Here is a 27,494-nt window from a genome sequence, read left to right on the forward strand (position 1 = left end):
AATTTAAATAAATATTATAAAATTTAAATATTATAAAATTTAAATAAATATTATAAAATTTATAAATAAATATTATAAAATTTATAAATAAATATTATAAAATTTATAAATAAATATTATAAAATTTATAAATAAATATTATTTAAAATATTAAACAATCATTTATTTATTATATTTATATATTTTTTAATAATTTTAAAAATATTTAATATTTACTACGATATATGCCATTCCGTGTAATAAAAACCAAAAATAGTTATGTTTGTAAACTACTTTGGAAAACTAATGAAGAAGGTAAACTAGAAAGTTATTAATCACCAGTTTTTTTTATTATTATCCCTGTTTCAGATAGAAATTAAAAGATTATGAGAAGCCTAATAAAAACAAAGTATTTTTCTATAAATTCAGAAAAACCAAGCAATAGCTTGACATTTAAGGAAGAATTTTATCTAGAAGAATAATTGTAAAAGGTAACAGATGCAGCCTTTAAGGCTAAAGGAAGTATCAGATTAGGATATTAAGAGCATCAATTATGCTCTAGATATGACCTTCAAAAAATTTAGTAAATATTGATGGTCTCAAGTAATTCTATTAATCGACAATTTTATAAAGAAATTTGGGAAATATATTAGTATACATAAATATCCATTAGCAAATCCAAAATTAGCGAAACAAAAGTGTCAATTTTACACAATATTAAAATTAACTCTAGTTCTAGTCGTTAACATAGTATACTTATTGTTAGAAAATATTACTGGAGCGAAAAAAAATACACTCTATTAAATATGGAGATAAATAAGAGAGAAAATATATTTTAAAAAAAATAAAATAACGATGAGGACTTTGCTGACCAACAATACAGAATAATTAATTATATCTAAAGACTTGGTAAGATTTCTTTCCGCTCAAAGAGACCTATGATAAATGTAGGCCTATTATTAAAGTAAAATATAAAACTAATTGAAATTCTTAAAAATTAGGATATTATTTCCGTGTTAGGGAAATATGATGCTTAAAATGCCATTTTCGTTAACATTGATTTAGTATATAACTGTTTATGTATATATTGTTATGCAAATACCTAAGATTCCAAAAGCTGAAAATTAATTCAAATTATCTTAATTCTGTTATCATAAACTCGATTTCAATAAAATTCATAATTCTCATATAATATCAATATTATTAAAATAGAATGAGATAAGTTTGTTATTTACATTCTATTAGATGCGAAATGTAGTGACTAATGATAAATTTAATCGATATTATTAGACCGACTTATAATTATTCAAGAATATTATGTTCTATAGGGGGAAAAAAAATTGTTATGCTTTTCAAAATTGAAATTGAGCAATATATCTAGAAATTACATTATGTCTATATATGTTGAATATATGACTGGCAATCTCTTGTAAACAGGCAATGCATAACTTGATGTATGTAATAATATAAAGTTCAGAAGGTGGATATTGTATATTTTTATATCAGCCGGAATACATAAAAGAATTTTAAAATTGAAATTGAGCAATATATCTAGAAATTACATTATGTCTATATATGTTGAATATATGACTGGCAATCTCTTGTAAACAGGCAATGCATAAATAGGCTTGATGTATGTTATAATATAAAGTTCTGAAGGTGGATATTGTATATTTTTATATCAGCCGGAATACATAAAAGAATTTTAAAATTAAAAGCTCCAAATAAAACAATTTTAACTTTTAAAAATAGTAAATTTGTTGCCAAATCTAATTTTTTTTCCAGAAATTACTATATTTAGATAAAGGATAAATCATGCACTTTTTGAGTCATATTAAAATTAAAATACTGGCAATAACATGGAGTGGTAAAAATTTAATTGTCAACCCCATGCGTTTTTTTTATACCGGTTACTAGGTCTAATTAAGGCTAATTTTGTCAACTATTATTCGACATCTTAATAGTATTGATATAAAAAAAATAAATTAAATCTTGTTCCTTTAGGAAGAACAGAAATTTTCCGTGGAATAGGTATATATTATTTATATAACAGGCACACTAACTAATCCATTCAATAATATTTATTACGATAAGTTTCCCCGTTTATCGAAATTGACTCCATTGGAAGTAAAAAAAATTATAATTAGATATAATTTTTTCAAATTCGCATTATAAACAATTTATAACTTTAACAGCTAAGCAATACTTTCTAATATATGGTATGCTAATAAAATAATAGTTATCTTTTGATATGAACTTAATTATAAAATATAAAAACAATATAATATATAATCGATTAGTAGGTTTCTGTTTAAAATTTAAAAAATGGAAAATTCATATGAATCTTACCATATACTAAATCTCCATCTATGTAGGAAATATTAATTCTTGCTATCTTTTATTGATTGAGTGTCAGGTTCTTTGTTAACATTATAATTGGGAGCAAAAAGTCTATCCTATGCATAGGATGTTTAATTAGGGAGTTTCTGACATTATATTATAAAATTAAAATTACATTTTTTATTTTAAAAACAAACACGGAATCATTTGCGTTTTTTTTGAATAGTATAAAAATTTTATAAAGAATTAATATGTAATTTTTTTTAAAAAATATATTATACGAATTTCAAAATGAAGTGTTTTTATTAAATTTTGATTTTATCAATCACAAATTTTCTTTTTTTACATTGATAAATAATTTGTTTTCGATCTCTTAATTCACATATGATTACAAAGGAATGGATTTGGAAATGGATAAAAAAAAAATTATATTTAAACTTGCATAATATTAATAAAACTAACTTTATTTTTGATAAAGGAGCAAGAATAAATATTCAATAAATATGGGAGATATATCAACTTATAAAACTTAGATATCTATATTCATTAATCGTGGGGTTTGAATTTATTAATTCATATATGATAATAATGTGATTAAAATTTTGGCTTTATATTGAATTAGACTTGGGGGTTACATTTTATTAATTATATACCAATAATGTTTTAACCCTATTTTTTTTTAAAAAATATAAATATTTTTCATCGATTAATCATCTGTTGGGCATTTATTATTTGATCATATATACAATACAAATTTTATTGGAAATGACTATTATCATTAATAAATTCACTTCAATAATTCTCGACTTGTTAAAGTAAAGTAGATAGACAGTTAATATTCTTTTATAGTAAATGAAATTTCTTATTTGTAATATAATTAACAGCATAATTTTTACCAATGTTAAAGTAACAGCTCGCTTTAGGGACAAAGCGCTCAAAAACTGTATATAGAATGCATCCTTGAATTACATGGCATTTCACCCCCCCCCCCCCACCACAGCAAAGTACAAGTCATGATTTATTCAAATTTAACTTATCTTCAAGGGTAACTAATCAATATATATAATCTTCAAGATTGTGGGTAAGTTAGGATTAGTGTTTCGGTTAAGGGTTTTCATTCCTATTTTTATAAATTCTTTAGTTTTTTATGTTGAATAATAAATGTATGACTATGATAAGGAGGTTGCTAAACTAGATTTAGTAGAGTTTGAAGATGAGGAGTGTTAATAGAAGTATTCTTTCTATATATTTACAATGAGTTATGGATACAGGCTGTTTAGCATATTACATAAATTATAACAACCATCTTCAAATATTTTTTTTTCTCCTTTTAATATATACATTCTAATAAGTTATAATTTTATACACGTATTATTTCATGCCCTAGCAATAAATTAAAATTTATGATAGTTTAATCAAATAGTTGTCGATATAAATATATAGATTAATTGTAATTATTTATAGGGAGAGCCGATACGCTAAACGGTTAAAATGGTAGGTTTAATAAATGTAAAAAGAAATATTTTAATTGCTAACGTTATTCTATATGAAAAAAGAAATTTTTGAGAATAAAGGGGAACACTATTGACAAAAGGTTTGAATGTTATAAAATATTTTTAAAAAAAGCCAGAAAGATATAAATTAAAATCAAAGATATGCCTAAAATAATTTTATAAGTTAGAAAATGGTTTCATTTCATTATATGAAATACTTTTTGATAGGTGTGTTGGTGTTTATTAATATATATAAAATCAAATAAAATGAGAAAATAAAATATATTATAACTTTTACAAGATCGTTTATATATTTTATCTATTACTATAAAGTGTAGCCTTGTCTTAAACCAAAATAACAAAATACAATTTATTTAAAGCTAATACATTACAATAGGTTTTATAAAAACAGAGTAGAATTACATATAGAAGTGGAACCTATAATGTTAAGATTTATTATACTGGAAAAATTTCAAAATAAGATTTGCTCAAGCCAGCCATATTCAGTACCATCTAGTTTTGACCTAAATTAAAGTCGTTTAACAGACTAATAAGCATTCGAAATGCTAAATGATGGAGCTTTACTTTAATTCTAAGTTGTTCCAATCTGGAATTCACTAATTTAACAATCTATTCTAAGAATTTTTGTTAACTATATATGCCATAATTCATCATGATTAAAATAAAAATCCTTCCTTTCTTTATGTCTTTCTTTACACAAACATATATTCCATAACAAGCTTGAATAATATTAAATTTATTTCTTGTAATACTTTTAAGATCTCAATTCTCATTCTCAATCACATCATATTCTATTCTAATTATATTTTTTATAGTTATTCAGCATTTAATAAATGATTTTTATTAATAATAATAAACGGAAATATATAAAAATAAATAAATATTTAGAATAAGATGTAGCGTCATCCAAGGGAGGAATAAATAATCCGGAATTTAGATCTATAGATCTCTAAAGAGATTCATTGTCAAAGATGAAATTGTTCATTTAGATCTCGGGTCTGTACAGTTTTTTCCTGCTCAAAGACTTCTAAGATATTAGTAACTCTGAGAATCAAAATTAACATTTTGAAAGTTGATGTTTGAATTTTTATAGTTTAGACGTGGGAGAAAAGTGTGGATTATTTTTATCTGAGTAGTAATCAAAGAAGTATATCCAAAGTGGGGAATTTATAACAAGAATTAAAAATATAACATCAAAATCAAATTTTAGATTCCACATTTATAATATTAATTTTGCCAAAATTTCAAAAGCATTTATGTACAAATGATTATTATTTCAATGAAAACTTAAATATTTATTGTTAAGTTTATTTGCGATATTAAATTTAAAAAACCATATTGTTGAATATTTATTAATATATAAAAGGGAGTATTGGATGCCCTAACATAGATAGTGTTTTCTTGGAGGGCTTAAAATAATATATCTTAAAAACCGTAAATTTTTATTTTTAAAATCCATTATAAATCTAAATAGGCATGCCTCAGTTCGCGTAACGCTTCCTATTTTATGGTGTTATCATTCAAAAGTTAGATAGGTACTACAATTAATAAAATAAAAGTAAATTAAAAATAGTGTATTATCTCATTATGTATTGATTAACCAACTTTGAATCACTGTAAAAAAGTGGTTTAAAAAAAGGCAAGTATATCATAATCGATATTTTTAAGTCTTATAAAACCATATAAATCGGTAATAATCTAAGTGACAGTCATACATTATAAAATTAATTTTACTTGCGTCTTCAGAATTTAAAACATATCTTTCAATTATTATTCTCAAATTTTTTTTTATAAAAATGTAGTTTATTAATTCATAACGTTTTTTTTACATCATTGTTGACGATTAAAGAGATCTATATATATGTAATCATGCATCATTGTATAAATCAAGTTGAATCATAGGCTTGTTAGATGCTAATCGTAATTCAAAAAAATATTTCGTTAAATAACAAAGTTAAAATTCTAAAATATTATGTTAAATAATGAAAATATAAACGAAAAGCTATTTGATTAGAAAATATATTCAGAAAAATAATCTTCACAAACATTATAGTAGATAAATAAAATTGATAGTATAGGGTAAAGTGACAGGAGCAATTTTACTCCTCCAAAATAAACTATTAAAAAGGAAGGGAACAAATATAATTTTCACCTTGAATATATTTTTTCATGTTGACACTGTTACATAATAGATGTGCACACTTTTCTGCCATTTATGAGCAAAATCTTCAGACTTGAGAAAATCTAAAATATAATGTTAGATTTTTTTTAAAATCCAACCGTTTAACAACACTACTATATACCATTACTTATCGTTTAAACATATAAAATTATTGTGATATAACATTATTTCTTATCTAAACCCTATCATGTCAAGTTTTGATCTTTTATAATATAATCCATCCATGAAATAGCCCCACTACTGATTTACAACTCTACATTCTACAATTTGTATATGTACACTTTGAGCTTTTATCATTGGGCTCTTTTTTTCTAGCCGCCAATCTTCCTACATTCATGTATATTAACCAAATATCTATCCTTGTTTCAGTTCACAAAAAAATAATGATTTGTAAGATTTGGTTTAGGAAAATCATTAATATTAGTTAGATTTAAATTTTTATAAATCCGGTTCCACCCTTTTTACTTGCAAACTTATTAAGATCATGCAAAGAGAAGCCCATTATTTGAAATTATATCAAATAATAACTTTAGCCATGTACAATTAAAGTATTCTCAAGATTTTTCCCTGTCAAATTTTAATTTATAAGGAGAAGAAAAAAATAAATTCTATGATTTAAGTAAAACTTCTTTATCTTAACTGGGATCTTTGCACAGTCAAATAGAATTATGCTGTTGATTGATTGATTTTTTATTTAACTTAAATTGTTATTATAGCCTTAAAATATACATTTCGTTTAAATGGTTTTTTTTATAATACATATATATTATTTATTTTTAGTATCATTTTTTAGTTTTAGAATAAAATAATTATAACTTAAAACCGTTTTTCTTACCATCGTTATTGTTATATAACATGGTGCCCCGGAATGATAACTCACAATGATATATAAAAAAATATCATATATATTGTGCATATCCCGATAAATATAAAAAAAATAAAAAAAATTTTTTTGAAATTATGTAATAAATTATAAAAATTATTCGACATAAAGGACATACAAAGTAAAAAAAAAAAAATTCTATGCTAATGTAAATAAAGTTTTAAAATAAAAATTTGCAATTTGGAAAAAAAAATTGAATACATAATAGTGACAATATGTATCTTTGCTAATTTAAATAAGTTTTTAAAATAAAAATCTGCATTATGGATGATAAAATTAGCATATCCTCCAATAGGGAAGTTAAGTTTCCAAATTTGGAGGGACCCTTAACGGACATATACTTGGAAAGACTTGACGATTATTTCTCTCAAATTTTATCCGACTCGGTAAAAATTGAAACATTGATGAGCAATTTATCTGATGATCTATACGATAAAATTAAGTCATTATGTACTAAGGAAGATATCAAAGATTATAAAATTATTATTAAAAAATTAAAATTTTTATTACCCAGTCAAGATGTTTGGATATTGACTGGGAAGTTTAACCTTACTTCACAAGGTATTAATGAATCTTTTTTGGATTGGTTTTTTAGATTGTCTAAATTAAGGAGACAATGTAATTTTATTAATGATGATACCATAAAAGAAAAATTGAGAACATCTAGTGTAAATGACAATATAAAAAATTAATTAAATAAAAATATTAACTACACATTAGATGAAATGATTGAAATAGGAAGAAAATTAGATAGTATTAACATTAAATCAGAAAGTGACAATGTTAATTATGTTTTTAGTAGGGATAAAAAATTTAATAAAAATTGCAACAATAATAATTTTAGATATTATGAAAATTGTAGTAGTAGAGACTACAGAAATTTTAACTTTAGATGTCATAACTGTGAATCCCATGATAAGAAAAATAAATTAGAAAATAAATATGATAAAGAAACACATTATAATAAAAGAAATTATCATTGTAATGGTAAATCTCTTAGTAACAAAAAATTGAAAAATATTGAATTAAAACCAAATATTCAAAATAAAAGAGATTCTTATAAACTAATAGAGATAAATTATATAATAAATTTGAAATATTCATGATTATAGAAAATGAAAATAAACATTAAAGAAAACAATGAAACAAAGATTAAAGAAAATAATAATATTAAAAAAACTCTTACTAAATGCGATAAAAAAAAATTGAGACCTATAAATTTGAAGACTATTAAAAGCATCACTAAGAAAAGTCATAAAACTAAACGTCTTCATCCTAGAATAATACACAAGGATGTGATGAAGAGTTCTTTTTCTAAAAATTTAAGGCTCAAAAATAATTTTTTATTAAAAACAATTTTATGAATAATTATTATTTCAAAATACTTTTTAAATTAAAAAATAAGGGCATAAAGTTTAAATTTCCGAAGAGAGAGATGGATGTACAGACGTAGATATCATCTTTTATAAAAAAAAAAAATTCATAATATAATAATTTTTTTTTAAAAAAACGCTTAATTAAAAATAAATATAAAATGATATATTATAAAAAACGCGGAATTAAAAATGATATATTATGAAATTTATTTATAAAACGCAAAATTGAGAAACGTAAAACGCTATTATCTAAAACGCAAAATATATATAATATAAAATAAAAATAAAACGCGATCAATTATTTATTTTATTTCTATTCAATACTTGATAAATTTATTCTGATTCAATTATTCTTAATCAAATTCGTTATTCGTTAAATTAATTCTATTTCGTTTACTCGACGAATCTTATTCTATAACGACGTTATTCAATAATATCTACATTTTAAAATCATTCAAAATCTTCATATACATATATTTAATAACAAATAATGATTATAACAATTTTAAAAAATTGATAATAATAACCATTGAGATATGAAGCTTACGATTTAAACAAGCCAACGATTGAGACGACATATGTAACAACTTGACAATCAAAATGATGAATCATTTGGACCACAAGCTTGCTATGACAGCTCAGATGGATTGTGGAATGCTTTTCAGAAGAAGGGGAATGTTGATTGATTGATTTTTTATTTAACTTAAATTGTTATTACCTTAAAATATATATTTCGTTTAAATTGTTTTTTTTATAATACATATATATATATACCTTATTTTATTTTATTTTTAATATCATTTTTAAGTTTTAGAATAAAATAATTATAACTTAAAACCGTTTTTCTTACCATCGTTATTGTTATATAACATATGCTTAAATATCTACAAATGATTTTTGATAATTATCCAAATAAAAATTTATTATTAATATCTTTTTGAAAGAGATTATGTTATTAAAAGGTTCAACCCGTATCATATGCCATTTTAGAAGTTCGAATCTGATTGAATTTGTTGAAACATTCAGATTCGGTGTATGTTTTATAAATAATAACGGCTTATACCGGTTTGTCGATTCGATTTAGGTTTGGGTTGGATCACATTTAACTATTTAATCTTGAATTTAGGCGACTATGATTTCATATCTTATTTGTCTTTTCTAGAGATTATGACATGTGATGGAAAGGAAAGTATAAAATATTTATAAATTATTAAAATCAATTTTAAAAGTCATATATTATTTATTTTTATTTTAGTTGTTTTCTATTTTCTTGGAGCTATTAAATATTTGGGCCCATATCTAAGATTTCAATATAAGGAAGCAAGCTTAAATTTATGAAGGCCTTCCTCACATTGCAGATTATAGTGATTTATTTTGTGAAACTAAGCCAACTTCAGAATTTCCTCTCTCTGTGAATAATTTTTACTTCTCTAAAGTTTTAGATTCGAAATGAATGCTCAAAAAATTAGGTCTGATTTAAACTTTTGTAACATTTTTTATATGCATTTATTTAAATTACAATAATATATCTTATTGGTAATATTAAAAAATTAACAACTGAATAAAAAATCTTAAAGTCCTAGTGAGAAAACTTATAGGAATCTTCTTCACCATCTCCTTTTGAAAGAATATCATAGAAAAGGTAGATTCAGAAATATGGGGAAAACTAGAGGAAAACATAACTACGCAAATGGGTTCCCGTGGAAGATGTCTAGAGAGATAGTAGAATTTGGGTTAAAAGTTTTGATACAAGATAAATTTTTATAATTTGAGATATTCTCACATATCTTTATCATGATCGGATGTTAATAACAGAATATGCTAACATTTTGGCTATACTATTATTGGGATTAGAGTAATCCACAATGCGTTATATAGGAATGCAATCTCGAAATATCTTAGTCAGAAATATGTGAGATAACATTTGGAGTCGGAGTCGAAAAACTAGACTTTAGCTACACTGTAAATTACAGTTGGGGAGCAGAGGAGCATGCGAGCCCTAGAAGGCAAACATCAATAAAATTAAAACTACTTGATAATATTAAATAAATAATATTTTTTATTCCGTATTTACTTTTGTGCTATAATTTTTAAAAAATTACACTTTTTTAACAATATTAATTTTTCAGAAAAAAATATTGGGGAAAGGATGTACACGCGGTAATAGATGAGCTTTCCCATGATGAGATTTTGAGCTGCTAATATTGATTATTTTTAAATATAAAAATTATAAAATTATTGCAATTGCTTTGTTGATAAAAATAAGCCATAATGAAAAATAATTATCAAAATATATGAAATTTATTGACAATTTATAACAAATAAAGAATGGATTAAAATTGCAATAGGATCCATGTGCCTAAAAAAAGCCTTTACATTGTACAAGGATACATAAAAATTTTAGATATATTTACTAGATAATTGTATAATATAGTTCTTTCTCTTTCTTGAATATTTGTCTTAATCAATTTAAAACCTTGTTGTTTCATTAACACTGATTTTATATATTTTTGTTACATCATAACCTAAGTCTGTTTTCTCCATAACGGCTAGTAAGGACTGATTATCATTAAATATATTAATGATTTTATCATTTGTTAGTTGTTTCTTCTTTCTAATATGATTTTTTATCATATTAAAAATAAGCAAAATTAGATTTAAAAAATAACGCCCAAAAATCTCATGTGAACCTCCCCCTGACCCTCTATAGTTAAAGTTTAATTTTATAGATAGCTTAAACCAGGGGCGTAGCTAGCTTTCACAATCTCAGGGGGCTCAACTAAAAAACGCCCCCCATAACACCCAATTTGCGGGCCTTCGTCTCCCCTTTGCCCGGCCTTCGGCCGGGTTTTATATTAATAGATTATTCTTTTTTAAAATTTGTTAACTCTGAACAATTATTCTGATTTTCATATTTTGTCATTTATTATATTATGCATACAAAATAAACTGGCATATAAAAAATCACAAAATGCAATAATATAATTCTTAGCAACTTACATTGACAAAAGATTATCAAACTAGTATAATTCTTTGTAACCATTTTCAACAATGTTTTATAGAATGGACTAATAAGGAAAAATTTATAGGCCTAAACCAAATCAACAATTTTTGAAGGAGAGAGTCTAAACGACCAATCCAAATCATAAAACTATATGGTGGTTAGAGCTTCCTCTTATATGACATGATGGAAGCTAGATAAGTAATCGAGAAAATTATTGTGAGATATTAAATTTCTAAAAGATTATCTTCCATTTTAAATTATATATAAACGACATCACAGTTGACCATTATTGTTTATCTAAAATATACAATTATATGCTCTCAGCTTATAGTAATAATCTTAAATTACATAGCAACACAAATAATAGATGCTGGTTAATTTGTAGTAATAGCCATGACACTCACGATGTAAACTAATATCAGAATTTATAATGTTAGATAAATTGATAAAATAAAAACACTAAAAATCTTTGGAAGAAATAATTATGCAAATATATTGAAGCATGGAGTAATATTCACAACAATGCCGTACTAGAAATGAAACATTTTCTAACTATAAAATAAAGACCAGAATGATATGATGAAACAATTAAGATTTTATATATTGTCGCACCACCTTGGTATATATTATCTTAAAATAATAGTAGTTTGTAAAAATATCAAAAATATACTTGTATTAAAAATTTAACTCAAGACTGCTTTTCGAAAAAGAAAAAAATAGTTTCTTAAAAACACGTAAAAAAAGTGAAAAAAGATATCAAATTTATTACATCTATTGCAGGATGCCATTAAAAAAAAATTTTTTGCTTCAGGGGGCTATTCAAATTTTTCAGGCGGCTCAAGCCCTTGCGCCCCCGACCCCTAGCAACGCCCTGGTTTAAACATATTTAAATGAAGAATAATTTTATAAAATAGGTTTAATCTTTTAAGAATAGTATTGGTTAATCAAAATATTATTATTTATCCATGACAAATTGCAGCATTAAAAATTACTATTGAGGGTATAAATTATATATTGTGTTATAAAATTTATTAAAAAAAATATAACCGCATTTGCATTATGTAGTTATACATAATTGGTTATTAAATTAACTATTAGAGTTAACTTCCTAACACTCATAGCATCTATTATAATTATAATTTCCGCAATCGATTTAATATGATATATATATTAAAGATTGAAAAAATCTTTGCATGTCTAGTTTAGTATAAACGGATTAGTTTAGATACTATTCGTCAGCAAATAATAAATAATATTTGAAAACTTGGTTATAATAAGCTCCAAAATCATCATTCTAAATTTTATAATTAACCGAACCTCAGGCTTTTACTTATATCAGAGATATACCATTACTAACATATATAAAACTTTTTAAGTGTAAAATACTTTTACCATAACCAAATTTAAATAGTATTTCTATTTGAGCGATTTACCTAGAGGAAAGTGATGATTATTCTTGGGCAAATTATAAATTCATTCACAATCAAAAATGATTTTTGATCCATATGACGGATGTAAATCAAAAAATTTATGGTATATTCAGTGAATTTAAAAGAAAAGAAAGTTAACTATGACCATCTCATTGCAGGAGTAGCAGGGGGTGTAGTATCTGCATTTATTTTACACCCTTTTGATTTATTGAAATTGAGATTTGCTGGTAATTTTAATTTACATCGCGAATTTTTATAATAATTTATTTAAAATATAAAGCTAATGACGGATTGACAAATACAATACCCACCTACCATGGTGTACTAGATGCCTTTCGCCGTATTTATAAATACGAAGGCAATATATTTGGTCTTTACAGGGGAGTCACCCCAAATATTATTGGATCAGGAACAGCTTGGGGACTTTATTTTTTTATGTAAAGTTTTAATGTGTAATCAATAAAAAAAAATATATTATAGATATAATGTTTTGAAATCGTGGATGAATGAAGGTAAAAGTACAACTTCATTAACACCTTTACAATCTACATGTGCAGCTGCTACCTCAGGTCTTATTAAATTCATTGTTAAAATTTTTGTAAAATATTTTAAAACTTTAAGGAATCCTAATGATTATGTTTTGAAAATTTAACAAATATGTTTTAGATATATTTTTTTATTTTTCTATTAAAAAAAGAGCCTATTTTGTGTTTTACAATAATAATGAATTAATTTTTTTTATGTTTTGAAACAACCTACTTAAAAATGGGAAATTTTATAGTTCAACTCTTGTATTAAAATGTATGCTGAATGTATTTAAATCTAACAAATAATCAAATGATGTATACCATAATATATAATTTATTTTGCAGATTATATAATTAATTTAAGGTTTAACAACACTCCTATTAACAAATCCCATATGGCTAGTCAAGACAAGACTTTGTTTACAAACAAATGATCCAAGTGTCACCATCCATAAATTCAAAATTTACAGGGGAACCTGGGATGCTCTTACATCTATATACAAATATGAAGGAACCAAAGGCCTATATAAAGTAGTATATATATATACATATAATTAATAATTTCAGAACTATTTAAAAAAATTCAATACTAGAATATTAGTATAATTTATAAAGCCAGATTCAGATCAATGTTTAAAACAGATTTTAGCCAAAATAATGTTTTATAAGCCTGGAGATTTGGTCATAGACAGGGTTGCCATGTCTCCCTCCATCAGTGCGAGACTCCCACAATTTTTGGGTTTACACGCAGACCTCTCCTGCTAAACTACCGCAATTGGAAATCTCCCGCAAAAATCTACCGCAATTTTTTAATTTCTCTGCAAATTTTTTTTTTTAGTATTTTAACGTTTTTAATATATAAATAATAATTTTGAGAGACATTAATAATTGATTATTTTTATATTTTAAAATAAATTTTAAATATTTATTCAAAAAACATTCTAGTTTGTAAATTTCTTTTTATCCTGTTTTATTTTTATCCAATAATAATTCAACATCAATTCATTCATATAAGTTAGTACAGGGGAGTATATCAACATCGATTGGAATACAAAAATATTCTCAAACATAATAAATAATACAGATGCAACTACATTTGCGGAAATTGTATACATCTATTATGTAGTTCAACATTCACAGAGCTATATCATCACAATGTGGGTTGAATCCTTTTCTCATGATATTTAACGACTCCAATATAAGTATGAACCTTACTTGGCAGAACAAAAATGAGCAAGGCTATCACAAGTGATTTACTACCTGAATCAAGTGATTTACTACCTGAATCCTAGAGGTCAATCTAGACGATATGAAAGATGGGCATCAATATGCAATTCTAACAGATACATCTAATAAGGGAAATATTAAAACATTCCCTCGATCCTTCGCTATTTCAACAAGAATAAGAACATTTCAATAAAACTGTTAAAATTCTTTCCTCGAATAGTGAAAAATTTAACAATGTAGCTAGCCACATAATGTTAAATATAGCTGATTCAGGGTTATAAATGATTTGCATGTCAGCTTTCTGCGCTGATAATGCCTCTGTAGATTTTGGCAAAAACTAAAGTTACCTAATTGAGGCAGCACAATAATGAATTAATACCAATTGGCTGTATATGCCATATACTACATAATTCTTGCAAGAAGGCAATCAATGTACTATCGGTGGATGTCGAAATAATTGTGATGAAATGTTTTAACGAATTTAGTTCATCAACTAAAAGAGTTAATGAATTAAAAGAGTTGGTGACTGACTTGGAATGGTGTGAGTTGTTGCGATATATACTTATCAGGTGGTTTTCATTAATACCTACCATTAATAGAATTTTAAAATTAACACTTAAAAAAATACCTCTTAAATAGAGATTTTAAAAGCTGTCCTAAAATTTTGAAAAATTTTTCGAATATGAAATGGCAGAAGCATATTTGGGATTCGTTTCACATGTAGGAAATCTACTTCATGCAGTTAATATTTAGTTGCAATCAGAATATTCTTTATTAAAAAAGATTCACAAAATCATGCTACAGCTCTGTTCAAGTTAAAGATTGATAATAAATTTTACGCCGCTATTGCTAAAAATATTTTATTAAAATGTTCAAATAATACTTTAATTAATACATTTTTAAATGAAGCAGATATTTTTATTAAGACAATTTTAGAATATTTACAATCAAAATTTGATTTTAATAACTATTTACAAATGTATAAATATTATGACCTTGGAACAGAAACCATCAATTGATGGTTTTTATAATTTAATAAATATATTAAAAATATCGAAAGACATTGATGTCTTGTTTGAGGAGATTGTAATTCTCTCTATTTTTTATGATTCACCAAAATAAAGTTAGATGGTCTAAAAGCAGAGGAGAAATGAGTAGAATTATTTCGTAATAACGATAAATCCCCATGCTTGGAAAAAATATGCGATTATGTCTTCTCCTTACCTCATTCTAATGCCTCATCTGAGCGCATTTTTAGCCAGATGAGGACTGCCTGGAAAAAGGAGAGAAATCGGATTGCTTTAACAACATTAGAGGCCGAGCTAAATGTCATGCCTGGAAATTTATAAAAATCTCAATAACGACGGTAAACATTTAGTTCTATTATTTATATCTCAAATAAAATAATTGAGTTTTAGCAATGGTGCCATAAAATTTATTGTCAATTTTTAACTGTAAAGATGAACACATCTGCAGCATAATTTTGTGAATCTTTAAGATTCTTCTGAATGCAACTACACATTAACAGCATGTAGTAGATTTCCCACATGTGAAATCATTCCTAAATATACTTCTGCCATTCATTAGTGAAAAAAATTTCCAAAATGTTAGGACAGCTTTTATAATCTTTATTTAAGAAATAATTTTTTAAAGATTTAAAAAATTTCAAAATTATATCGGTGGCGGATATTAGGAACATATCGCAACAAACATTGTGCTGACTCAATTCTGTAAATACACTATTTTTACCAAATTCACTGAAGCATTATCAGATCAGAAAGCTGACATGCAATTTATTGATAATCTCGAATCTGCTATATGGTTAGCTATATCTTTGGATTTTTCACTATTTGAGGGGAAAAAATTTAATATTTTTATTGAAACGACCTTTATTTTGCTAAAATAGCGGAGGATCAAGGGAAATATTTTAATATTTCTTAGATGCATCTGTTAGAATTGTATATGAATGCCTATCTTTCAAATCGTCAAGAATTTAACTCCTGGATTTAGGTCATAAAATATTGATGATTGCTCATTTTTGTTCTACAAGTATAGTTTTCATTTATATTAGGATCGTTAAATATTATGGGGAAAAGATTCTACCAACATTGAGATGATAATTATCTCTGTGACTGTTGTACTACAAGATAATTCATTACAATTGCCGCAACTGTAGTTGCATCTGTATTATTTCTATTTTTAGAGTACCTTATTATGTATTTATACGTGATAATTAAGCGCCTATCCCTATAATGTTATACACACACACGGTAGATTTCCAATTGCGGTCGTTTTGCAGGACATTCGCATAAAATATATTTTTAATTGTACGTTTATTTTTATAAAATTTTATTTTGTTTACATTCTTTTATATTTTAAAAAGATCGTTGTTTTTTTTTATAAATTAATATATTTTAATTAATCAAGATGTTATTTTATTTTGAAAAATAGTTACCGACTTTGTATTTATATTATAAACTAATTATAAAAAATAATAGGCGGATAATTAAGTCAATTCAAAATCTCGGCCTAAAATTTTTTTTAGCAATTTTTATATTTCTACCGCAATTTTCATATTTCTCCCGCATATTACCAAATTTATCCCACAATTTGGAAATTTTGACCTGGCAACCCTGGTCATAGATGACAGAAAGGTTTGGGTTTTTATTTGCCAAAAGGCTTACATATTATTATTTTGGCTAAAATTTAATCAGGTCATTAAAAAATAAACCCAAATTTAGCTTTTTAAAAACCATAGTCATAACCCTCATTTATTCAAATTGCAAAAATTCCTGATCTAGATTTAATTTACTAATTGGTTACTATGTCTAAACCAATATTCCTAAAAGTCTAATACATTTATTTTCTTAGAATCAATATTAGAAATTAAAATTCAGTTTCAGTTCGTGATTAATATAAAATATTTATATCTTGATTAAAAGAAAATTATAAATATTAAAATTTATATAAATTTTAGGGTTTCGTTCCAGGTCTTTTTGGAGTTTCTCATGGCACTCTCCAATTTATGGCCTATGAAGAACTTAAAAAAAGATATTACATTTACAAACACCTCCCAAAAGAAAAAAAATTGGTAATAATTATAATTTATATATATATATATCTTGCCTTAATTAGCAATGTACGTAATAAGGCAATGTATGCAATGCCTTATAAAAACTTCTTGAAATTTATGATGTAAGCATTTTTACAGAGTACTAAAAATGCCATTCCTTGAAAAATCAGATTCTTCATGTAAAGACACCTACCATTTAAATTTCTAAAAATTTGATTATGAACCTTTGAGTTATTTATATATATATATTATCAAGTAAAAAACCCAGAAATATGCAGATTTTTGGGTTACGCATATATTGCTGGTAACATTTATAAGTAGTGTTGTTAAACGGCTCGATTTGAGCCGATTTTTAAAAACGGCCAGCCCAATGTTCTGTCCAGAAAAATATTACGCGAGCCTGAAGATTTTGCTGATAGATGACAATATATGTTTTAATAGCCATCTGTCAGCAGAATCTCGAGGCTTATATTCTTTTGGCTAAAATATTGAATTAGTCGTTTCTAAAAATCGACTCAAATTGAGGTGCTTAAAAACACTATCTATAACTAAGTTTGACGTGTATGTCAGAATTACAACAAAAAAAAGATTTTATTGAATAATCTAAAAATATATAGCAAAATTTTGCTTCTATAATCAATCTTTCGTGATGACTAATCGATTTATATCTTTTTGTAATAATTACAATGAATGGCAATGTAATGAAAAAATCTTAATAACTTCCTCTTTTTTTTAAAAAAAAATAATATATATATGACATCCCGTCCCTGCACTTTAGAACAATCACGAATACCTAACTATGGCCGCCTTGTCGAAAATTTTCGCGGTGAATTTAACGTACCCATTTCAAGTTATCAAATTTCGACTTCAAGATAGGAACAAAGATTATGGCGGGTTTAGGGACGCAGTTGTCAAAATTATGAAGTTTGTTTTTTGTATATAAGTTGCTTTATCCCATTTATATATATATTTTTTAAAAAAAACAAAAAATTGATATTTGGAAGCAGTCTAAAATGCGCAACTTGAATTTTATAAATTTTCTGTAAGGCGCGCCTGTCACCAAATTTTTAAAAGTTGCCGAACCATGGTTACAATGAAGAGTAGATAAAACTCGTCAAATCTACATTATTTCTTTAATATAAATTACAAAGATGCACAACAAACATGCTGCATCAAAATTTTTCAAAATAAAAATATATGATTGATAAAATACTATTCACACTCTAAAACCTCGTTTTAATTAACTTTCAACGGGCATAAAATTTAGTTAATTGTAGCCACTTTGTATACTTAGCCGCGAATTTTCGCTAACTGTGAATTCCAAGGTTAGAATTCCTACATATATTTTCATTTTTTTTTGCCCATAAAAAACGGTTTAGATACAAAATTTTAGCCAAAAAATATTTGCTACATCGATTAACGAAATCTCAAGGTTTGCATAATATATGGGCTAAATTGGATTAGTCGTTTTTTTTAAAATCGAATCATTTATCAACCGCTAACTTTTAGTATGCCACCATCTATGATCATATCATAAAATAAGTTCATTTATAATAATACATCAAATTTTGATTTAAATTATTCTTTTATCAACGTAAAAGAATGTAAATATTAGTCATTTATTTATATAGTGAAATCTCTTGCTATCTTGTAGAGAGTAGAGTAGCCCAATCCAGTCTAGCCTATTCGTGATCAATGTAAACTATTGGACTTTTTTTTTAAAAAAAATTATATATAAACATAAAAATAAGTTTGTTAATTATTTTTTTTAAGCATATTTTTAGTTAGTTTTTTTAAAAAAAAGGAAAATTATCACTTCAATTATATAAGAATGTTTTTAATTATTTCTTAAATATTAGTATATTTTAAATTAAGACGCCATTTAAGGATCGAAAAATTTAGAAATATGGCTGATAATGAATGTTTTGAAGAAGGCGAAAAATCGGTCCGATACGATAATATCGGTACCATCTTACCCTTTATAGTTAACTTTATTAATTATAGCGGGTAAGGTTTAGCAAAAATAAAAATTTATTTTTTATTAATTCTAATCAACGAACAATATAATATATATTTTTTTAAAAGATAAAATATTAAAGTAACGAATTAATTTTTACGTTACTCGTTATTCAATTTTAAATTACGATTTTCGCCAAAATAGTATTTTTACAAGGTAGGGTTGTTAAACAGCTCGATTCGAGCCGATTTTTTAAAACGGCTAACTCAATATTTTAGCCAGAAAACATATTGCCTACACCTCGAGATTTCGCTAATAGATGTCGCTTATGCTATCTTTGAGCTGAATCTTCGGGGCGTGTCTAATATTTTTCTGGATTAAAATAAAAATCGGCTCAAATCGATCCAATTTAACACAACACTATACCCAAGCTTCAAGATTTTGTTGTTATCCATGACTCTGCCATATATGAACAAAATCTCCAGGCTTGCATAATTATTTTTGGCTAAAATATTGGAGTAGTCGTTTTAAAAAAAATATGCGAGCCTAACTACAATACTCGTTACTTTCTATTTTATTATCATTAAATTATAATCGTTTATTGTTTTATTCGTGTATAATATTTGGGTATATTATTTTCTATATATAAATCAGAGTTTTTATAACAAATTATACGGGTACCCCATTTTATTATTTTTTCAACCGTTATTTTTATAGGTCCATTAATTTCTTCATGTATATTGTATTATAATTGATGTTAAATAAAAATCAATAATACGTAATTACGAATAGTAATAATAATATTATATATTTAAGATATAAAAAAATCGATAATGCGTAATCAAAAAAAATTGACAAAATCAATTAAATTTAAAATATCATCAATTATAATACGCTGCCGCCAACAGAAGACCATTCCTTCATTCCCCTTTCAGGAAAGCGTCCAATTCCAAATCCGTCATTTCTAAATCTACTATTTCTGGTGCTTCCACCGGTCCATTGCTTGTAGTATCCAATGCTTCCGCTACCGTAGGCGCCACCCTCGACACAGGTACCTCCTGTATCACTGGTCTCGTCTGGATATCTCGGGTTGGCTGTCTTTCTACTTGTCGCCTTGGTCTCCGCGGACAAAAGGGGGCTATATGACCAGTTTGCCGTATCCAAAACACTTTGTTTCTTGACAATCCCTAACCATATGTCCTTGTCCACCACAATTATAACAAGTTATGTCTCCTCTCCCTCGAGAATTAAATCTCGGTCTCATCTCCGTTCTATTTTTCACCAGATTTTCTCTGTCTCCATATGGTCTCAACACTTGACTTCTATACCCATATTTTCCAAATACATCGCCTTCAGCACGTCTATTTATTAAATTATTTTCTGATAAACCTAATACCTCACTATCAGTCCAACCCTTTATTAATTCCTGCACTGGTAACCAAGTTACCTTTCCCATCACATCTTCCTCTCCATTATTTCCTTCTATCGTCAAAGTCTGCCCCTTGATCCTAACACTTCGATTGCTCCTAGTTCTCCTTCCTAGGATTAAACTACACATCCCCTACGGTAGCGGAAGCATTGGATACTACAAGCAATGGACCGGTGGAAGCACCAGAAATAGTAGATTTAGAAATGACTGATTTGGAATTGGACGCTTTCCTGAGGGGGGGATGAAAGAATGGTCTTCTGTTGGCGGCGGCGTATTATAATTGATGATATTTTAAATTTAATTGATTTTGTCAATTTTTTTTGATTACGCATTATCGATTTTTTTTATCTTAAATATATAATATTATTATTACTATTCGTAATTATGTATTATTGATTTTTATTTTAAAAAAAATACAATATATTATTTTTTTTAAAAAAAAGTTGTTGAAAAAATAAAATTAATATTAATAAAAGGATAAAAAAAAAAGGGTTGTAAAAAATAATAATTATTATTATTGAAAAGATAAAGAGTTGTAGAAAATCAAAAAGGAGTTGAAGTAAGTTTTTTTTTGTTAAGAAAATTATTATCGAAAATTTAAGTGTGGAAGTAAATTAAATTTTAAAAGAGTTGAAATAAAATATTTTAAAATAAGAAAATTGCGTTGAAAGAGTTGATTTTTTTTTTTAAAAAAATTAAGAAATATTAAGTGTTGATTTAGGTTTAAAACAGCGGAGAAATATCACATATTGGAGAGGTAAGCAGAAAATAATTCCCCGGAAAAAAAATCCCGGAAAAAAAATCCCCGGAAAATAAATTCCCCGGAAAAAAATCCCCAGGAAAATAATTCCCCGGAAAAAAAATACCCGGAAAAGAATTCTCCGGAAAAAAATTCCCCAGAAAATAATTCCCAGGTAAATAATTCTCCGGAAAAAAAATCCCCGGAATAAAATTCCCCTGGAAAATAATTCCCCGGAAAAAATTTCCCCACTATACATTAATTTGCTAATGCATTGCTAACTGCATTGCTAAAAAGCAATCAATCATAATTAATTATAAATCAATCAAAAATTTATTACGCATATTTTTTTAATGATAATTTTTTAAACTTTTTTTAAAATATATTTAAATCATTTTTTTATTATAAATGAAGAATACTGATTAAATGATATAGTATATAATTTTATTTTTATTTAATATTATTAGTAAGAAATTTATTTTTCTAGCTTATTAAAACAAATATACATTTTATTTAATTTTAAAAATTAACAAATATATATCCGTAAGAGGGCGTTATATGTTTGAATATGTATCATTTTAGGAAACCGGAATGATGATTGGATAGCACTTTTTTTATATTTGGGTATATATATACATATGAAAAACCTAAAAATTAAAAATTTTTTTAGTTATCTTTGATGTTTAATGAGTAGGTTTAAAATAGTAAAACAATGGAAATTTTTTAAAGTAAATATTGCTGGCGTTATTTATCAAAATCTCTTCATTTTTGTTTTATACGTGTATATTTACGTGCTAAGCATTATTCTAAAAAATATTTTGAAAATAATTTGATTTGACCGATTGCCGAGTTCAAAACCGACCACTTATTAAATATTTGATTGATCAAATTTGCTATTAAGATAAATTGAAAAATGTTGATTTTTGTTTTATGTATCTATAAATACGTATAAAACATAATTCCAAAAAATATTTTAAAAATATCGTGATTTGACCCGAAAACCGACCGAATGACCAAATACTGCATTGCTGGCGTTATCGATGGAAAAATCTTCATTTTTGTATTATACGCGTATATATATACGTGCTAAGCATTATCCTAAAAAATATTTTGAAAATAATTTGATTTGACTGATTGCCGAGCTCAAAACCCCACTTACTAAATATTTGATTGATAAAATTTACTAGTAATATGATTCGAAAAATGTTCATTTTTTGTTTTATATATCTATAATTACGAGTAAAACATATACGGGTCGGTTATCCGCCAAACCACGATATTTTTAAAATATTTTTTGGGATTATATTTTATATGTATTTATAGATATATAAAACAAAAATGAACAATTTTCAAATTATATTACTAGTAAATTTGAATCTAGGAAAATAATTCCCCGGAAAAAAAATCCCGTGACCCGGATCTGCTCTGCAGTATTTAATTAAATAGAAATGTTTTTTAAAGTCAAATTTCTTCGAGGATTTGAGATTTTAAATAATAAAACGAAAGTTAAATAAATCTAGTTCACCTTTACACACTTTCATCAACTTTTAGGTATTTATTGAAAAATTATTTTTACACAAATTTTAATCATTTTTTTAGAAATATGATAAAAGGCTTTTCACAGTTTACTGACTCTTAAATAGCGCCCCTTTTTGTTTTTACAAGGATAAGCTATTAAATAATATAATTTTATAAATTTTGTGGCTAAATAGGAAATTAGCAATTCAATCTGATACCCTCTATTTGATAAAAATTATTTTACTGAAGTATTTACCTACTTTAAGAATTTAACTGACTGAATACAAAATCACTATAAAACTTGCAAAATTATATTTTTTACTGCCCAATTTTAATTAAATACTGCCAAAAGTAATGAAAAATGCTGACCACTTTAATCAAAATACATCCAGAGGTGATTATCAGCAGTGAGTATTATATTTTTCTAATCTAACAATTATTATTTTGCTTATGAATTTTTTTCAAAAGTTACAGAAAAGAAATAATTATAATTTTATTAATTGATATATAGAATAATAAATTATATTATTCAAAAGAAACAATTCTAGAACGTATATGTTCTCCAATTGAAGAGAGAAAATTGGGCAAGTCCCTTCTCTCTTCTAAATAATCAATGCATAAATTTTTTAAAATAGTTTGTTTCGTTGCATAAATACGATTTTTTGGGGGAGTGTATGTCCCAATATTCCATTGGCCGATTTTTCCCATATCAACCGCTATTTCCATCCTTATTTTTTCGAGTAGTTCCTATATCTTCGGTTTTTTGTTGCCTACAATATGCTTAAATCGGTTATTCCATCCTTCACATACATTGTTTGTTCGATTTTCCCCAGCAATCGTAACATTGAACACATTCCATGTTTCTGGTGGGAACAATGGCTCTACTTGCCTTTAAGAGTTTTTCCCATGTCTCAATTCTCCATTCACATAATTTTTATCAAAATAAAACAATAATTCTTTGTTTTCATCCGATACAATGGTTTTTAAATACTCCATACCTCGTTTGACATCGTGTATAGGTAAGAATGCTAATCCATCGATCATAGCTGCAAATAAGCATAACATTGGATCATTCCGATATGATGATTCTAACCCCAATTCCTGAATCTTTCTATGAGTTGATTGAGTTAGATGATAAAAACATCCTTGGATGTTGATATCTCTACCTAAAAGTTGAAAAAATATAGATTAAAATTATTGTATAGGTTTTATTTAATATTTGTCTTTATCAATTTTTATTAATTGTACTGTGTGACAAGAAAAATGGGAGAAAAATAAATAAAAACAAGTTTTGGTGTAGAATTTGACATTGAGTTCGAATTCGTTTTCTAAGTTTTCCCTTCACGTCAAGTTTTAAAAATATTATCGTATAAAGGCAACTTTTCGAAATCTCAAAAATGGTAATACGGATATATTTTAAAAAGTATCAAATGAAAATCCCTGAAAATTGGTGATAGTGTTAGATTTATATTTCCTTATAAATTTATTAATTTTTATAATTTTTTATCGATTGCTTTTTGAGAAAAATGGTAAAGAATTTCGTTTTGGGGGGTCTTAAGTTTTCAATTTAAATTCCCGGCAAGAATCGTATAAATATGTTGGCGGACTACTGCTGGAGTATCTTTTTTGAAAATAAATCATCAACTTCATATTCGCGGAAATATATTTAGATTTACCATTAAATGTTTTTAAATTCGATAAATTTTATGTTATTGTTTAATTTGTTTTAAATTCAATAAATTTATTGTATATTACAAGTTAAATCCTATATAATAATGAAGGAGGGGGTGAGACAACGGACCGATAAAAGGTTTATTAAAAGTAAAATATGAGATAGGTTAGCTTAGCATAATATATTTATTTAAATATGAGAAATGTAACTATTTCATTTAAAATAAATTGTTTGGGAATCGTACCTTGTGCAGTGTAGCGAAGAGAACGAAAGCTACAATAAATATATTAAATGTAAGCTATATTAAAAAAGAATCTAGAAAAATAATTCCCCGGAAAAAAAATCTCCGTTTTAAGATAATTAAAATTACAAAATTAGGAGAAAAAATTCCCTATAAATAAATCAACGAAATAATAATTCTCAAATAAAATATTTAAAAATTTTGATAAAATTAATTCTGAAGAATTATTAGGATTATGTTTTATACGTATTTATAGATATATAAAAAGAAAATCAACATTTTTCAAATTATATTCCTAATAAATTTGGTCAATCGAATATTTAGTGAGTGGTCGGTTTTGAGCTCGGCAATCGGTCAAATCAAATTATTTTCAAAATATTTTTTAGAATAATGCTTAGCACGTAAATATACGTACGTATAAAACAAAAATGAAGAGATTTTGATAAATAACGCCAGCAATATTTACTTTAAAAAATTTCCATTGTTTTACTATTCTAAACCTACTCATTAAACATCAAAGAAACCTAAAAAAAATTTTTAATTTTAGGTTTTTCATATGTATATATAATACCCATATATAAAAAAATTGCTATCCAATCATCATTCTGGTTTCCTAAAATGATACATATTAAAACATATAACGCCCTCTTACGGATATATATTTGTAATTTTTAAAATTGAATAAAATGTATATTTGTTTTAATAAGCTAGAAAAATAAATTTCCTATTAATAATATTAAATAAAAATAAAATTATATACTATATCATTTAATCAGTATTCTTCATTTATAATAAAAAAATGATTTAAATATATTTTAAAAAAAGTTTAAAAAATTATCATTAAAAAATTATACGTAATAAATTTTTGATTGATTTATAATTGATGATTGATTGCCTTTTAGCAATGCAGTTTAGCAATTCAATGTATAGTGGGGAAATTTTTTCGGGGATTCTATTGGAGATTAGTGCTTGCAATATTATGCGAATTATCTTCATCGTAGAGCTTTTAATCGAATACCTACCCTCCTATGAATTACAGACAATTTTACCATATCTATATATGATCTTCCATATATTTTATAAATAAATTATATAAATGACTGCAAAGGTTAACGACAAAATTATCTACAATCATATAGATAGGTAATCCAAACATGATGGATTATATTTACGTTAAAATCAGATTTATAAATTTAAAAAATGGGCGCTTCAGAAAATGATTTAAAGTTGAAAAAATGACACTTTGCATGGAAAAACTCATTGAAGCTTGACATATAATATAAAAATAAATTTTGACATTAGTTAAATATGAGATAAACAGAATAGACAAAAATTGAAAAACCATAACAAGCAGTTTATTTCTAAATAGTTGACTAAACGAATTATTTAACATATTTTCAGATAGGCTTCTAGTTGGATTTTTATATTTAAATTTAATTAACAATTCAAGGGTTACCTACGCTCGAATTAACCATAAAGAAGGTTTGTAACTGTATAATATATTTTAAAAAACTGGCATATCCATTACGACCTTTGGTTGGAGTTGCTTTATCCTTCTTCAACGAGGGCTTGAGATTTTACATCTGCAAGCTTACTTGGCGAGCCTCGAGATCATATAGTTCGCCTCAAAGCTAACATAAATCTCAACTGTAATCTACTTCCCAAACGAGTTTTCTTAGACTTACTTTTTCTTACCTATTTTTCTTCTTTATTTGTTATATATATTATTTTTTTTACAAATTATGATTGTTTACTAAAAAAAATCAATTATTTATATAAGGGATTTTTTCTATTTTGAATTATATAAATATTATTAAAATAAAAGGCTGCAAATGCCGCAGCTGACAGTTTTATTTTATTCGCTTATATTTATTTATTTAATTTTGTTTTTTTTTCAAAAAATTTCTCATATTTTAGGCACGAAGGTATTCTCGGGTTTTATAAAGGATGGATTCCTCAAATCTTACGCGTGACGCCAGCCACTTGCATAACATTTCTCGTTTACGAAAATTTAATACAATATCTTAGCGAATTATAACTTTAGAAATATTTTACCAGATAACATCTGTTGTGATTGATATCTTTTTTTTTTATATATAAATACTCTTTTGTTGACTCGTTTAAATTAAGAGTTATCATATCTTGTTATCTGTGAACTAATAAAATTAATTTCGTTTTTTATTATTTGATATTCACAATTGGGAATATGATTGTTTTAAAAAAAATTAATAATTTATTGTAAATAATATGAAACGCTATTACTTATCTAGATATTTTTTTTAAACCCCCGATTACTATTTTTGCATGAATATTAAGATTTAATTTTAGCGACTTTCAGAGTTGGGCAGTACCGCGAGTATGTAACTAAGTTACAATATCCTTTTGTATCTTGTACTCAGTATT

General features: G+C 25.5%; 1 protein-coding gene across 1 annotated transcript; it reads left to right on the top strand.

Annotated features, from left to right (window-relative positions):
* Nucleotides 1-12,718: 12,718 nt before the first annotated feature.
* Nucleotides 12,719-27,209, top strand: LOC135929534 (solute carrier family 25 member 32-like). The gene is made up of 7 exons (XM_065466150.1): nt 12,719-12,935; nt 12,989-13,145; nt 13,189-13,277; nt 13,600-13,766; nt 17,440-17,553; nt 18,314-18,459; nt 27,009-27,209. The coding sequence occupies exons 1-7, from the start codon at nt 12,809-12,811 to the stop codon at nt 27,127-27,129; spliced, it is 921 nt and encodes a 306-aa protein (XP_065322222.1). The 5' UTR covers nt 12,719-12,808; the 3' UTR covers nt 27,130-27,209.
* Nucleotides 27,210-27,494: the final 285 nt, after the last annotated feature.

The sequence above is a fragment of the Gordionus sp. m RMFG-2023 genome, chromosome 5 (genome assembly GCF_954871325.1).
Source record: "Gordionus sp. m RMFG-2023 chromosome 5, tfGorSpeb1-WG-v2, whole genome shotgun sequence".
NCBI lineage: Eukaryota > Metazoa > Nematomorpha > Gordioida > Chordodea > Parachordodidae > Gordionus > Gordionus sp. m RMFG-2023.

What these genes read in the sequence shown, in the direction of transcription:
- LOC135929534 (XM_065466150.1), top strand. Translation starts at nt 12,809, where the DNA reads ATGGTATATTCAGTGAATTTAAAAGAAAAGAAAGTTAACTATGACCAT. An exon ending in ATTGAAATTGAGATTTGCTG is followed by an intron (nt 12,936 to 12,988) that starts GTAATTTTAATT and finishes TAAAATATAAAG; the next exon opens with CTAATGACGGATTGACAAAT. An exon ending in ATGTGCAGCTGCTACCTCAG is followed by an intron (nt 13,278 to 13,599) that starts GTCTTATTAAAT and finishes AATTAATTTAAG; the next exon opens with GTTTAACAACACTCCTATTA.